This window comes from Nicrophorus vespilloides, unplaced genomic scaffold (assembly GCF_001412225.1).
Source record: "Nicrophorus vespilloides isolate i.1.1-1 unplaced genomic scaffold, Nicve_v1.0, whole genome shotgun sequence".
NCBI lineage: Eukaryota > Metazoa > Arthropoda > Insecta > Coleoptera > Silphidae > Nicrophorus > Nicrophorus vespilloides.
The window spans coordinates 48,395-61,916 of NW_017096219.1; the positions used below are offsets into that span (position 1 = coordinate 48,395).

Here is a 13,522-nt window from a genome sequence, read left to right on the forward strand (position 1 = left end):
CTATTTTTTCAAATAATCGTTTGTTGATAGCTCCAGATGTTTCTATTCGTCGGGCTTACAGTAAGAAACAGTTTCAGGGCAGTGTTTTGAATAATCAGATGGATTTCCCGCAAACAACACAAAGTAAATTTCAAAATGCATCGACCCTCACTAGACAAGATCTATCTGTGAAAGGTATCAGTGACAACTTCAAGTTTACTCGCCTAATAATATAAGAGAGAGAGATAATTAAATTGATTTTTCTTTCAGAGAAATTGGGTTCTGATTTTCGACAATGGCAACAAGTGAATAGATCGAGGGGACAACCCAGTGAAAATTCTGTTACATTCAAGATAATGTCTTACAATGTACTGGCACAAGATCTGTTGGAAAGACACCGAAATCTTTACAAGGACAATGCACAATCATGCCTCAAGTGGAACTTTCGGTTTGAAAAGATTTACAATGAAATCAAGAGGCACAACTGTGATGTAAATACATGTTGATTTTATTGGCTCGAAACCATATAATTATATGATTGTAGATCTTGTGTTTGCAAGAGGTTCAACAAAATCATTTGGATTCCTATTACAGAAAGTATTTGTCTGAACTGGGCTACAACACTATCCTTTATAAAAAGAGAACGGGGGACTGTCCAGACGGCTGTGCAATATTCTATAATTCGAATTTGTTTACGCTTATAGAGTCTCAAACGGTAGAGTACTTTCAACCCAATGTCAGTGTCCTGAATAAAGACAATATTGGACTGATTGCCAAGTTCGCGCCTATTGGATACGAATACTGCTCTTTTATTGTCGCGACCACACATTTACTTTACAATCCCAATCGTCACGACATTCGATTAGCACAAATTCAATTATTTTTAGCTGAAATCGATCGGGTATCTTTCAACGTCTCGTAAGTAATTCTCAAACGTATATTGATATTATTAATGTCTTCTTTGTTTTGCTTTTAAATAGTCACCATGTACCTGTAATAATAACGGGCGATTTTAATTCTATGTATAACTATGCACCGGTGCGACTTTTATTGACGGCCAAGTGCCCATTCGATAATGTGCAAAAGAATGGCCTGTTACCATATCAATTGGGAGTTTCTGGTGAGTTTCTCAGTATTCTCTGTGCCTATCTATTGTTACACGGACATTATTTTTACTAGATAATTGCCAGCATGTAAGACTAGTCGCGGCTCGACGTAAAAAACCGTACATGTCTCAGGAAATGCAAAGGAAGTACGTGCATTTACATCACGGAGATTATCCGCAAGCGACAGATAATCTGAAAGAAAACAACTCGCTGTTCAACACCGGCTATTTGACTCACAATTTTGCATTTAAAAGTATATACGATAATCCAAGTGCAGAAGCTACAACATATCAAAACAGATGGTTAACCGTTGATTATATTTTCTACAGGTAACATATTTCGATACATATAATTCCCATTTTGTATTTGTTTGCGGTTGTAGCGGAAGAAACGCTTCCAAGTCTCCAAACAAGAATCACTTTAAAGAAGACAAACTTGTATTACTCTCAAGATACTCTCTACCAGTGGGTAGTAAATTGCCATCAGTGACAATACCTAATGAGAATTTAGGTTCCGACCACTTATCGCTGATGGCCGAGTTCAAATTGATATTATAAATTGTCAGTTTTTATTATATATTATAACATATATTTATATTTCGTTTTCATTTTTTCGTTGTTTGCATTTATTTGAAGCATTTACAATTTGTATGTCGTATCTTTATGACATCCAAATGATGCCATGTGAGAATTTTATTAGTGTTTACGTGTTTCTTTAAAAAAAAGGTATGTTCTTTTAATTTCCTACAAGACAAATTTAGTTAATAAATTGTTACTATAAAAATCACTGTTCTTTATCCCATTGGAATTCCCAACATCATCACTTTTTGTAGATTGTGCATTACAAAACCGATGAGTTTGTTATTATTTCGAAGCATTTACGTGCAAATTAGTTAAATATATTGTTTTGCTTACCAGTGTCGATTGAGAATTAGCTGAAAAATGTTTCTATGAAAAAAAAAATATAAATAAAATATGAACGAAAGGTGAACTTTTTTTTTTATTATTAAATAACATAAAATCAAAACAAGAACAATTACATATATATATTTTTTTTTATACAAGAGGCGAGTGGATTAACTGTCCCATATATATATAAATATGTTATATGCATTATAATTGCAGAAACACTAAATGATAGAATCTAAGTTTGCAAACACAAACGCTGAACAACTAGAGATATCGCGTTGAACATCGCCAGGAGGATTGAAGAACATCAACATCGTGTTTGCATCAAACAATTCCCTTTGCGGAATTTCAAATTTGATACGTCGAATTGAGATCTTACTTCATATTCGAAATTAGTATGAACTGTTTTACGCAAAGGACGTATGTTCAAATCCTCTCGCGAAGTTCGTGCATTTTCCTTTGGTAAACGAAACAGATTAATAAGCGCGAGGAACTTTCAACATGTTCCGTTTCACCATGAATTCATAAAGAACTATGTCCAATGGTAAGATTGGATCGTGCACCGTGATCCACTTACCGGAGGACGTAGTTGGAACGACGAAAGGCGTTTTATTCCAAACAACCCCTAGTACATTACTCTCTCTCTATTTATAACTAAGTTATAAGCGAATTACTATTTACTTTAAATACTTGATTTTTTCAATCCGGTCAGTGGTAATTCTATACACTTAACACATAGAAATTAGTAATGGACATTCATTCACACTTACACGCACTTACATATGTATATATATATACTATTTTTTAAGACAATAGCAAGGTTTACATGCATTATTTTTTTTTTTCATTTTTTGTTTGTTTCAAATTTACTTTTTAAAAGCCAACAATAGACTCCAATGCTACTAATATAATTCCTCTACTAATATTATTAATTAAGATATATTTTATCCTATAATAAATATTCAAATATGCCGCATATGCATCCGTTAAGTAATGGCACGATTCCGCCTTTTATTCAATATAATAATTCAAGCGCAAACGTTAACTTTCTTAATTATCTTTTATATCCATGCTCTACAAGCATTTATAATATAATAGTTATGTAATCGTGATGTCTGTTAATAAGCACAACCCTAAAATAATCATTTAATACAAGCTTGTTTTTTATGATTAAACTGTTTTTAATGTTCATTTTATATATATATATATATACTACATACTAACTACGTTTTGTTTTTTTTTAATCTGATGTTGCCTCCTTCATCTTCTGTTGCGTACATTTAGTGATAGTTTATACGAAAGAAACGGTTATATATAAATTAAAAAAAGAATGGTGTTAATTTCAAACAAACAATAAAAATAATTAAATAATAACAAGAAATAAACATAAACAAAGAAAAAAAAATTAACAGAGAATTTAAACATCGACTACCATCTTCTTGTGGATGTCGGTGTTTCCAACGACCGAACAGAACTCCTCGAAAGAAATTTTTCCGTCTTCGTCCTTGTCAGCGAAGAGGATGGTTTTGTCTACAATTTGCTGTAGTTGGGTGTCCTTGAGATTATTACCCACCATCATCTTCAATACCTAAATAATTGAAAATAACTTAAGTATAATACTTTAAGCACAGCAAGTGTCTATTTACAATGTGCTATATCATTTATTGCATCATCTATATACAAATGTAATTGTGTTGCTGCTACTTCAAAGAAAACATATGTTTACTTAGTAAAATCCGAAATTATTACTAAAAAACGTTACGAAGTATTGGTTTCCTTCGAGTTTAGACGGTGCAGATAAATATTAAATGACTTATTGATCAAATGTAGGAAACTACGGTTGTCCATGTTAAATGACGAATGTTGGGGGTTTTATGGTCGACCATAAAAATCTGCTTTTCAGATGTTAAGTATGAATAATAAAGATAACATTAAACGCCCACCGCTCGCGCGCAAAATCTAGATTTTTTTATTACCATCGAATGGAACTGAAAATACTTGTGCATGCTAAAGCTACGGAATATTACCTGGAACAATTCCCCGTTAGAAATGTACCCATCATTGTCCATGTCGTAGATTCTGAACGCGAATCTCAGTTTCGATAGCTTATCGCCCTTGACGCTGAACTGCGATACTCCCTGGATGAATTCTGCAACAAGTGCGTGCAGATTATAGACACGAGAATCGCGGTGATCTCTGCCACAACTCACCTTTGAAATCTACCTCGCCGTTGCCGTCGGCATCAAAGATATCGATGACGCGCTGAACGAGCGGATTCTGCTGCAACTCCGGCAGAGACATGAACTCGTCAATGCTCAACGCGCCGGAATTGTCCAGATCTAATTTTCTGAATCTTTTCCCGAGACGACGTATTTCATCGGCGTCAACTAAAATCATACATTTCCGTTTGAAATTCTGGGCTTTTGTAATTTTGTACATGTAAGAAGAAATATTGATGTGTTTCTTATTAAATAAATCATGAAGAGATCAATAAACACATGCCTTTACTATGAAGCAGGTACGGCGTTAACCTGCAGGATAATAGTGTTTTGAACGCGTTCTACATTCAATAACCTAGATATATGTTATTGTAGAAATAATTTCGCAATTTTAATATATAGAGAACACTACAATATAGAAAGTGCGATTCGCACGTCTATGTTATAACGGGTTCTGTTAACTATATCAATTATAGGCAACGTTAATGCACGAAACTCAATAAAACGTAAACAATCAATAATGTTGAGATTTAGCATGTGCGATATGTTGTTCAGTCCAGTTACGAAATGTAAGTTTATAAATTGATAGCATCGCGATATGTAAATGATTGTAAACAAAAAAAAACGATTTTCTACGAAATGTAGGTTGATGATATATGTTCCCTTTAATCCTGCACATGAACCTGCCTAATCCTAAGAGTCACATAGATGAATATGCACAACAAGGAGAATCTAATTCCACTTACAGTTTGAGCATAGCTCCATGGGTAGAGAGGTTTCGTTACCCTGAAAATAATCAATATAAAAACATTTGTTTCTTTGCAAAATAATATTTAGTGAAATGGGCTTGTCCCTCTAACAGGGGGGATTCAGCTGTCTGGATGTGCGATCTACACTGCATACGATAAGAGGGCATCTAGCGATCGATCTTTTTCGTCTATTCCAATTGTTTACTTACCATATTTGCAGATATTTAATTAGATTTATGGAATATCACTAAAATACAATTGTCAAAAGCACTATATAGACTAACTCGACTAGTGCATATGGTTTGGTGGAATACCGCGCGCTGCGCTAGTTGCTTGCCAAGTACATAGGCGTACGCAATCCCTGACCGACAATCGTTTCACCTGAAACTCAATCAACCAGACCTTCACCATCAATTCATCGATACTTTTCAATTACACTATGATCCATATGCAACATCATCTATATAAATACTGCAACAAAATCATGGATTAAGAACGCTCTCTGTGGTGCGCTTATGGTGCTTAGCTGCCAAAACAGACTAAAATAGAACATTATTAAAGGAAACGTTATATATGTTAATAAAACAAAAAAGAAATATATGTTATTATTCACACATTTTAAAAGACCTATTGTTTATTTTAAGAAATCATTCGCACACGTACGTTATATATCATAAACGAAGCATTGAATAAACCATGAAACGTAAAAACTTACATATTTATAAATAATCAATATTGTTAAAACTCTTTCGTTGCGAGATTTTCTTCAATTCTTTTGTAATAATCTATTTGAAATTACGAGAAAAACAATTGAACATCTAGTTCATCGTTTATCTGCTGGTTGATACCGTTCTTCGGACGAGGTCATAATTGACAAGATGAAACACACAGCAGCATTTCTTTTACTATCCTAACAGAATTACGTCGCATTTTTTCTTCTACGACCAATAACAGATTCGATTCGTACCGTTCGTTTACTGATAGATTTTGTGGCTGTTCTTAATCTATAAACACTAAAAGAAATAACATTTCAATTGACTTATTATTAATTACTATGATAGGAAAGATCTACAGTCAATGCAATAATTCATATTCATTTTACAATTTTCTTGTTTCTATATTGGAAATGGAAATATTGTTGTTATTATTAATTATTTAATCATGATTACATTAATTGTACACTTTGGCTGCATCTACGAACAACAAATTAATATGAATATTAACCATGAGTTTCTAATTCAATGTTACACAGAATAAAAATAATGTTCAATTTATATTCTTTTTCTGACCAATTGTAAAACGATTGATTTTATTTATAAGATTTTCCAGTCTTCCTATCTTTTTATGGACTATATGAATTTTTACCTATATTGAAAGGTAAAAAGGCTTTTGTTCAATAAGTAAAAGGAATTTGAGTGTCCTCAGAATACGTCTTTATAATTGCGTGGAAATGATTGTTTCAGAATGTATTAGAGACAAGTAAATATCAAAATGTATTCTATGAGATTTCTATGAAGGATTTTATATGAGATTCGTAAGTTTTGAAGTTCCGCCACTGTGGACAGTAGTAAGGAAAAACTTCTAAGATTTGAAAATATTTCAATTGCAATCAGTGTTAATTATTCAAATGTTGTTTACCATGGTTGTGCATTGCTTAAAATTAGCATTTACCAAATATTATTTTTAAACCGGGAGAAAAGTAAATAATTGTAAAAGAAACGAACGGTTTGTTGAACTTCGAAAAACACACACACAGGGGAGAAAACATGTTTATACAAACGTCGTGCATTTTTCTGGACGAAGAGCCGAAGAGATTCTATTTTCAATTCTTTGTTATACGAAACCATTCTAAACCGTTATTACATGAAGCCGCGTATTTATAGATTGTAGTGTAAACAGTGAACTCTGTAACATCACCAAATGAAAATCGTTCATCCACTAATAATGCCAGCATTCCGATCGAGTATTGACTGTACATTATTTTGTTAATTTGGATTTGGTAAAAACATATAAATAGACTCAATTATATATATTTATGAATAGTATCTACAAATAGTTTGTTTGTTACTCGACGCGTTTTCACATTTGTTTATAATTAAAGTTGTACATAAAATTGAAGAAAAAAATGCTTGGTAGATGAATCATCCAAATGAAAGAAGGTGGATGAATGCAGAACTTTTATTCCGATCATCTCACCATTTATGCTATTCAACATCTGGGTAGTTTCAGGAACGTAAACAGAAGTAAATTAAAATACAAGACTATTTAAAGATCCGTTTTGATTTCAGGAGGAATCAAATGTATCTGCTTCAATTACAAGTGTTTAAACATATTTCCATGTATAAATTCATTCGGTTCTAACATTCCGAAACACTGCACTGCACTGAAAAGTTTTTTTATCTGTTAAACAGTTAACATTAACATAAGTTTAAAATAGAAACGTTGATTTTATAATAATTTTTTAATAGGTTTTTTTTAATAAGTTTTATGTAATCCAATTATGAATAATTGCGTTTGCTTGCCAAAAGAAAAATCATTGAATTTTGTAAAACTATCTTTAGAAAATATTTTACAAACTTACCCAACATTTGCGATTTGCTGAAATATGAACCTACCCGACTATAAATCGTGCATGTCAATTTGCTGTGAAGTAATAAGAAATATTGGCAACGTAAACTGTGCGTTCATAAATCATGTTTTACCAGAAAAGTTACACTGTACTTGTACCTTGAAGTAAAACTTATACTTGTAGCAATAATTTCAATTAAACCTGTATAAAAATCGGTAGAATTTGAACAAGATTATTAAGAAAAATCGATATTATTGTGTACAAACATTAGAAGATTGTAAAAAAAATCAAAATAGATAAATCCTGTGAAACAGATAAGATCAACAAGATTATAAAATAGGTCATACTAAATCTATAGTTTTATAGTAGTTATGATAACTTTCTCTATTGGAATACAGTGGAACCTCGCATAACGAGCAAAATTAATTGTAAGAAAAATGACTCGCTTAACGAGCGATGTTTCGCATAACGAGTGACGATGAGAAGAGAAGTCCCGAATTTCGTGCATTCTACATCATTTTTAAAACTTGTGTGCTCATATTATGTGTATTTTTAATATGTTTCACTATACGAGTTAAAATCCGGATGTTTTGGAACGGATTAAACTCGTTAAACGAGGTTCCAATGTACATTTATAAATACTGAAAACTTGTTAACGAAAAAGTACATTAACAAGTTTTCAATGAATATCAATCATTTTCTTTTGTATTTATTTTTATGTTTGTTTCAATTATTGTGTTTGTGATTATAATGAAATGTTAGAAAAACAATATTTTTATATTTAAAACAAAATTTTATTGAAGAAACGAAAGACGATTACATAATTTAAATTTAAAAAAATAAACTCTTTGAAATGTACAAAAGAGTCGCATTATATTATGTTTCAACGTAAGCGAGTTGCGAAGTTACAAAAGCTTAACACTGACAGCTGCATTTGCATTTGACCACACCAGAAGCCGACATAAGTTTGGTCTTGTCCACTTGGCAGATGCAATTGCAGTTGCAAGATTCAGATTTATTGGTGTTCTTGCATTTGCACTCGCAATGGATCGTGAGCATATCTTCCTTTTTGGCGCAGCACGATGGATCGCTCGCTTCGTCCATTTTGCAGACCTTGGTGGTATCTGAAATAATATGTAAACAAGGCAATTAATATCGATTGCAATTGTTTCAGTTGACTTGACGGCAACGCGTAAATACATTTTGGAAAATGCTAATTGCTGCCTTTTATCATGTTGTTGTTGTTGTCAGTCACGAGACTCGTGTTATTGTCAGAAGCGATTTATTGGAAAATAAGGTGGAATGTTGAAAATAGCGAAGAAATCTGTGAATTTGGACCGTGAAGACTTAGGCAATCAATTACGACGACAGTAGAATTTGCTTCATTGGTCGTGAAAAGATTCGGTTTGGTAGCTAGACAGTTACCGAAGCGTATCGGACCTCTTAAGTAAACATCAAAAATTACTCTTAATGGGTAGACAAAATCATTTCAACGGAGCATAAATTAGTCAAGCAAGGTCGATTAACCAGCCAAAAGTTTAAATAGAAAATACGTTTTAACAAGCTACACGAAAATAAATAAGCTATGTAACTTCTACAAGAAGTAGAAGATTGATAATCATTGAGAATAAATGCCGAAAGAGATAAAGTTTACAGAGGCATTCTGTAACTAAACTATAAGTAATAAAGACACAAAAATATGTTAAATAAAGAGTATTGGAAAAGTTGATTAAATGTTTCAAAAGTTTGTAAAAAAAATAATGGAGAAAAAGCAAAATATTTTGTGAGAAACTTACCTTGGCAACAACTGGACATCTTGGTTTTTCGTATTGGATTTGTTGGTTCTTGTTTAAGAGAGATCACTGTACAAACCATGGATCGGTGCAATGGTTTTATATAGGTAAAATTTGCGGTGTGGTGTCGTGTGAAATGTTTGCATTTGGTTCAATGAGTGCGTAGCAAATGGGTATCGTGTGCATGTCAATACCGGGCCGAGTGAACATGGTGTGTTGTGAGTCGATGCGGCTCCTACAATATATTGCACACCGCACATCATCATAATAATAATGATTGTAGGCTCATCTCTTTCGCTACTACACAACTCTCTTATCTCCATTGAATGTAGATTGCATCCATTGAAAGGCAGAAGCTTCTGCTGCCACCACATTATGTTACGTGATACCACGCCGCAACTATAATACGATGTAGCAGTTTGTTATCAACAAAGCTAGGAAGAAAATGGAATCCGCGAATTAATCAAAAACTGAAGAAGTTCTGAATAATACCTTTATTGTATTATAATATATTACAAGTTAGTGTAAGATAATTTTGTATATTTCTCAATGCAATGAACGCTTCAAACTGATTATTATTTCTTTATTAATTATACAAAAATAAATACAATTTTGGAATTTCTATTAAACTGTAACATCTTCTATTTATACAGTGGAACCTCGCTTAACGAGCAAAATGACTCGCTTAACGAGCGACGATGAGAAGAGAAGTCCAGGATCTTCAAAACTTGTGTACACATATTATGTGTATTCTTGACTATACTTTGCAAATATAATTCGTGTTTTCTGTAAATACAAAACACAAATGTATTGTGTCCAACCATTATTATTATAATATATAAACACACTATGTACGCTTTTTTATATAAACAAATATTGAAAGTATAAAGAAACTTCCAACAAGTCCCCGAATTGATACAAGTAATATAAACAAATATAAAATCACTTCATCGTGTGTGAATTGGAAAACAGTTCCTGGTGTTAGTGGTCATTCTTAGTGTTGTTTGTGATTAGACATGTTATTTGTTCTTTTTTTGTGCAAAATTTAATAACACTTGCATGTCTCCGAATAAAAAGCCAAAGAATGAAAAGAACCATTGATATGAAAAGTAAAATCATTAAAAATCGAGACCAAATTTTACTTTTTTTCTCCGACATGGAAGGCATTATCGTAATTTCACTATACGAGTAAAAATCCGGAAATTTTGGAACTTATTCGTATTTAAGAATAGATAATTTAAAATAAAACTGAATTAAGAAGGAGCTACTGAAAGTAATGAACCAGGACTTAATTTTAAGCTTTATTATCATCGTGAATCTGCTCATTATTAAGATTAATTTAGCTTTACATTGCATTTATATCAAACAATTTAAATATTTTCAAAAGAGTTAATATAATTCATGCAAACTTAACATTTGTATTGATACTTTTGTTGAATCAAAATTCGCTAAAATGTATTGGAAGCAAGTAGATTATTAAGGTCTATTGACTATTGGTCTGTCTGCCCCAGTAGTCTTATTATCTAAATATGTATACTTAACGATCGTCTACAGTAAATACATAAATATTTAAAAAATAATTACAGCCATATCTTGGACAAAGTTGTATAAGAAAATATTTGGTCAGTAGAAGAAAATATTATACAATTGTTATAAAATGTACAAACAATCACTTCATGTTGACTGTTCCCATAAGATTTTACCTCTAAACATGAAGTTTCGCTTAACAATCTATCGTTTTTCAATAAGATTTCAATACTATTTACAATTATAGTATTTAGTTGATAATAATAATATACACACACTATTTGTTACTCTATTAGAAAGACAATATTTGTTATTTACTCATCAACAGTGAGTAATTTTATTGATAATGTTTAATCAATATTAATAACTCAAACAATACATCCTGATTATTGTGAATAATTGTCGCTTATTTAATATTATTTTGTTTATAAAATGACACAATCTATTTCCGATGTTAAACTAATGATTCACGTATGTTTCATAAAACTGTTAATTTTGAAAAATTCGGCGAGTCCGAAAAATTCGTGGATCCGGTATTACATTGTGCAGATAACACAGTCTATCACGTAACGAGTATGGATGAAGGTCAACTATTTCGCAAACCGTTGAATTGAATACAATTTAATGATTTTCAAATAGATTTTGTTATTGCAAACAAACCAGAAAAAAGCTACTTACGCTCTGTTATAATTACATTTCTTGTTTAATTTTTAAGATGCTCGCAAGGAAATTGATTAAATTCATACTCGCACCACAAATATCAATCAATTCGAACTTCGGTCAGATATTATTTATAGATTAATTCGGAATTTTAAACATTCTTTAATCGAAAACTTGTTTTCAATTTACCAATATTGCTTGTTTCTTTACTTTGCGATATAATGAATCAGGATAAAATTGACTAACAGATTTGTTTAAACTGTATCAAATTTCTTCTTTCAATTTTTACCTATTTTTCATACAACTGATGAATATCGACAACAAAATTTACGTTACGAACATATCCTTGAAGCAAATTTCTATTACACACCACAACTTTAATATTTTGTTAGAAATAAATGGCACAATTCCAAAAATCACGTCTATTAAATGAATTGAAATAGATTACTACTATATGAATGGTTTTTGGTCTAACTAGGAAATATGAAACAAGAAATTCGGTACTTTGATGAGTGATTAAATGCACACAAATCATGCAATTTCTGAAGATAACACCCAACTTAACTAATCTACGTTATCTCATAACCAAGAGCAAAACTATGATTGACTCTTACGTGATTGATCTATTTATTGACAACACCAAAGAAAAACACGTCCAGTTTATTTTCTATTTTCAAAAAACGACAACATTTGGCGAAGCCAAAAATAACAAACAACAATAAGTTACTTATAATTCAAGTAGGTGTTAACTTAGCCAGTCAGTTTCTTTAAATTCATTTTTTTATTTTTGAACGCAACAAATATATTTTGCAAATAAAACTGCATTAAACGAAGTAAACACCAAACAAACAATGGAATAATAAATGCAAGGAATTGTGCAAATAGGTGTTGAATGATTAGTAAAGTATTTCCACGTATATTGAAATTAGAATTGCGCTTTTACTGAGATTGTAACAGTAAATCGTTCGAACGTATGCATTATAAATCAAAATGAATTATATAATTTATAGTAGGCTAGAGCTGATGTTGTTTTATTTCATGTAGAGTGGAATTCTTCTTAATTTGTGCTTCTCTACAACACAAGTAGTTGAAGTTAAAGTTACTTTACTTCTTATAAAGCGACGTAAATATGCATTCAGAAATTGCTAAGTTTTCACGTACTATTCAATAGATTTATTATTATTATTAAATAGTAGGAAAAGAAAATTACTTTATTGGTGAAAACGTTGTTTTAGAAAGTTTTCGAAGCGGTGGATGCATAAGATTTTATTACCTTCAGATTAGCGACTTTTAATGCAGCGCTCTTGTTCGTTCGAATCTTTAAACGAAAACAGCTGTGATTTTCCAAAATAAATTAACTTAAACATGTTCACAAATGTGTCTGCGTGTGCGTGTGTGTGTAAATAGCTGTTATTTGTTTTGACTTTGTTACCCAGGTGACCTATTTTTTATGGCAAGTTCTTGCAAATTACGATATTTGTGGTTTATACATAGAAAATTATAAATTAAAAGACGCTCGTAATCTGTGTTATATTAAGATTAAGAATTTCAAAAAAAATATTATTATTATTATTTTGACAGGCGCAACAGGTATTAAGATCTGAAGGTATATCTGATAACGTATTCAATTTCAGTTGAAAGAAGTTTAATTTAAGTAAATGGTTGAAGGATACCAGTCACCAATCCTTGTAGTTATAGTTGCTTAACTTTTGGCAGCAGCTTTAGGTCAGACGATGAGCGAAAATCTTATAATGAGTGTAATTCGTTTAGATTGGTATTTGCAATCGTTTTCTTTTTTTTTGAAGTTTAGCTGCTCGATCTTATTTCTTTGCTGTTTGACGAAAATAAGTTGATATATATTTGTAAGCAAGTGATGGCCGATTTGAATGGCGTACGTGTTATATATATATATTTGTGTGATGTGTGAATATGAAGATCTTGCATCTCGTTACAGGCGAAGTTATTTATTCACATATTTATATTATTTTTTTCTATAAATAATGTATAGCAAA

General features: G+C 31.5%; 2 protein-coding genes across 2 annotated transcripts; one reads left to right on the forward strand and one right to left on the reverse strand.

Annotated features, from left to right (window-relative positions):
• The first annotated feature begins 8 nt into the window (after positions 1-8).
• LOC108556316 (protein angel) lies at positions 9-1,816 on the forward strand. The gene is made up of 6 exons (XM_017912376.1): positions 9-174; positions 250-470; positions 524-897; positions 960-1,099; positions 1,159-1,414; positions 1,468-1,816. The coding sequence occupies exons 1-6, from the start codon at positions 99-101 to the stop codon at positions 1,640-1,642; spliced, it is 1,242 nt and encodes a 413-aa protein (XP_017767865.1). The 5' UTR covers positions 9-98; the 3' UTR covers positions 1,643-1,816.
• A 1,004-nt stretch (positions 1,817-2,820) lies between these two features.
• On the reverse strand, positions 2,821-5,270 carry LOC108556329 (calcineurin subunit B type 2). The gene is made up of 5 exons (XM_017912398.1): positions 5,171-5,270; positions 4,959-4,998; positions 4,204-4,380; positions 4,021-4,142; positions 2,821-3,581 (listed from the first exon to the last, which is right to left on the reverse strand). The coding sequence occupies exons 1-5, from the start codon at positions 5,171-5,173 to the stop codon at positions 3,411-3,413; spliced, it is 513 nt and encodes a 170-aa protein (XP_017767887.1). The 5' UTR covers positions 5,174-5,270; the 3' UTR covers positions 2,821-3,410.
• Positions 5,271-13,522: the final 8,252 nt, after the last annotated feature.

What these genes read in the sequence shown, in the direction of transcription:
- LOC108556316 (XM_017912376.1), top strand. Translation starts at nt 99, where the DNA reads ATGGATTTCCCGCAAACAACACAAAGTAAATTTCAAAATGCATCGACC. An exon ending in TCAAGAGGCACAACTGTGAT is followed by an intron (nt 471 to 523) that starts GTAAATACATGT and finishes ATATGATTGTAG; the next exon opens with ATCTTGTGTTTGCAAGAGGT. An exon ending in ATATCAATTGGGAGTTTCTG is followed by an intron (nt 1,100 to 1,158) that starts GTGAGTTTCTCA and finishes TATTTTTACTAG; the next exon opens with ATAATTGCCAGCATGTAAGA.
- LOC108556329 (XM_017912398.1), bottom strand. An exon ending in CGGCGAGGTAGATTTCAAAG is followed by an intron (nt 4,143 to 4,203) that starts GTGAGTTGTGGC and finishes CACTTGTTGCAG; the next exon opens with AATTCATCCAGGGAGTATCG. An exon ending in CTAACGGGGAATTGTTCCAG is followed by an intron (nt 3,582 to 4,020) that starts GTAATATTCCGT and finishes TCAATTATTTAG; the next exon opens with GTATTGAAGATGATGGTGGG.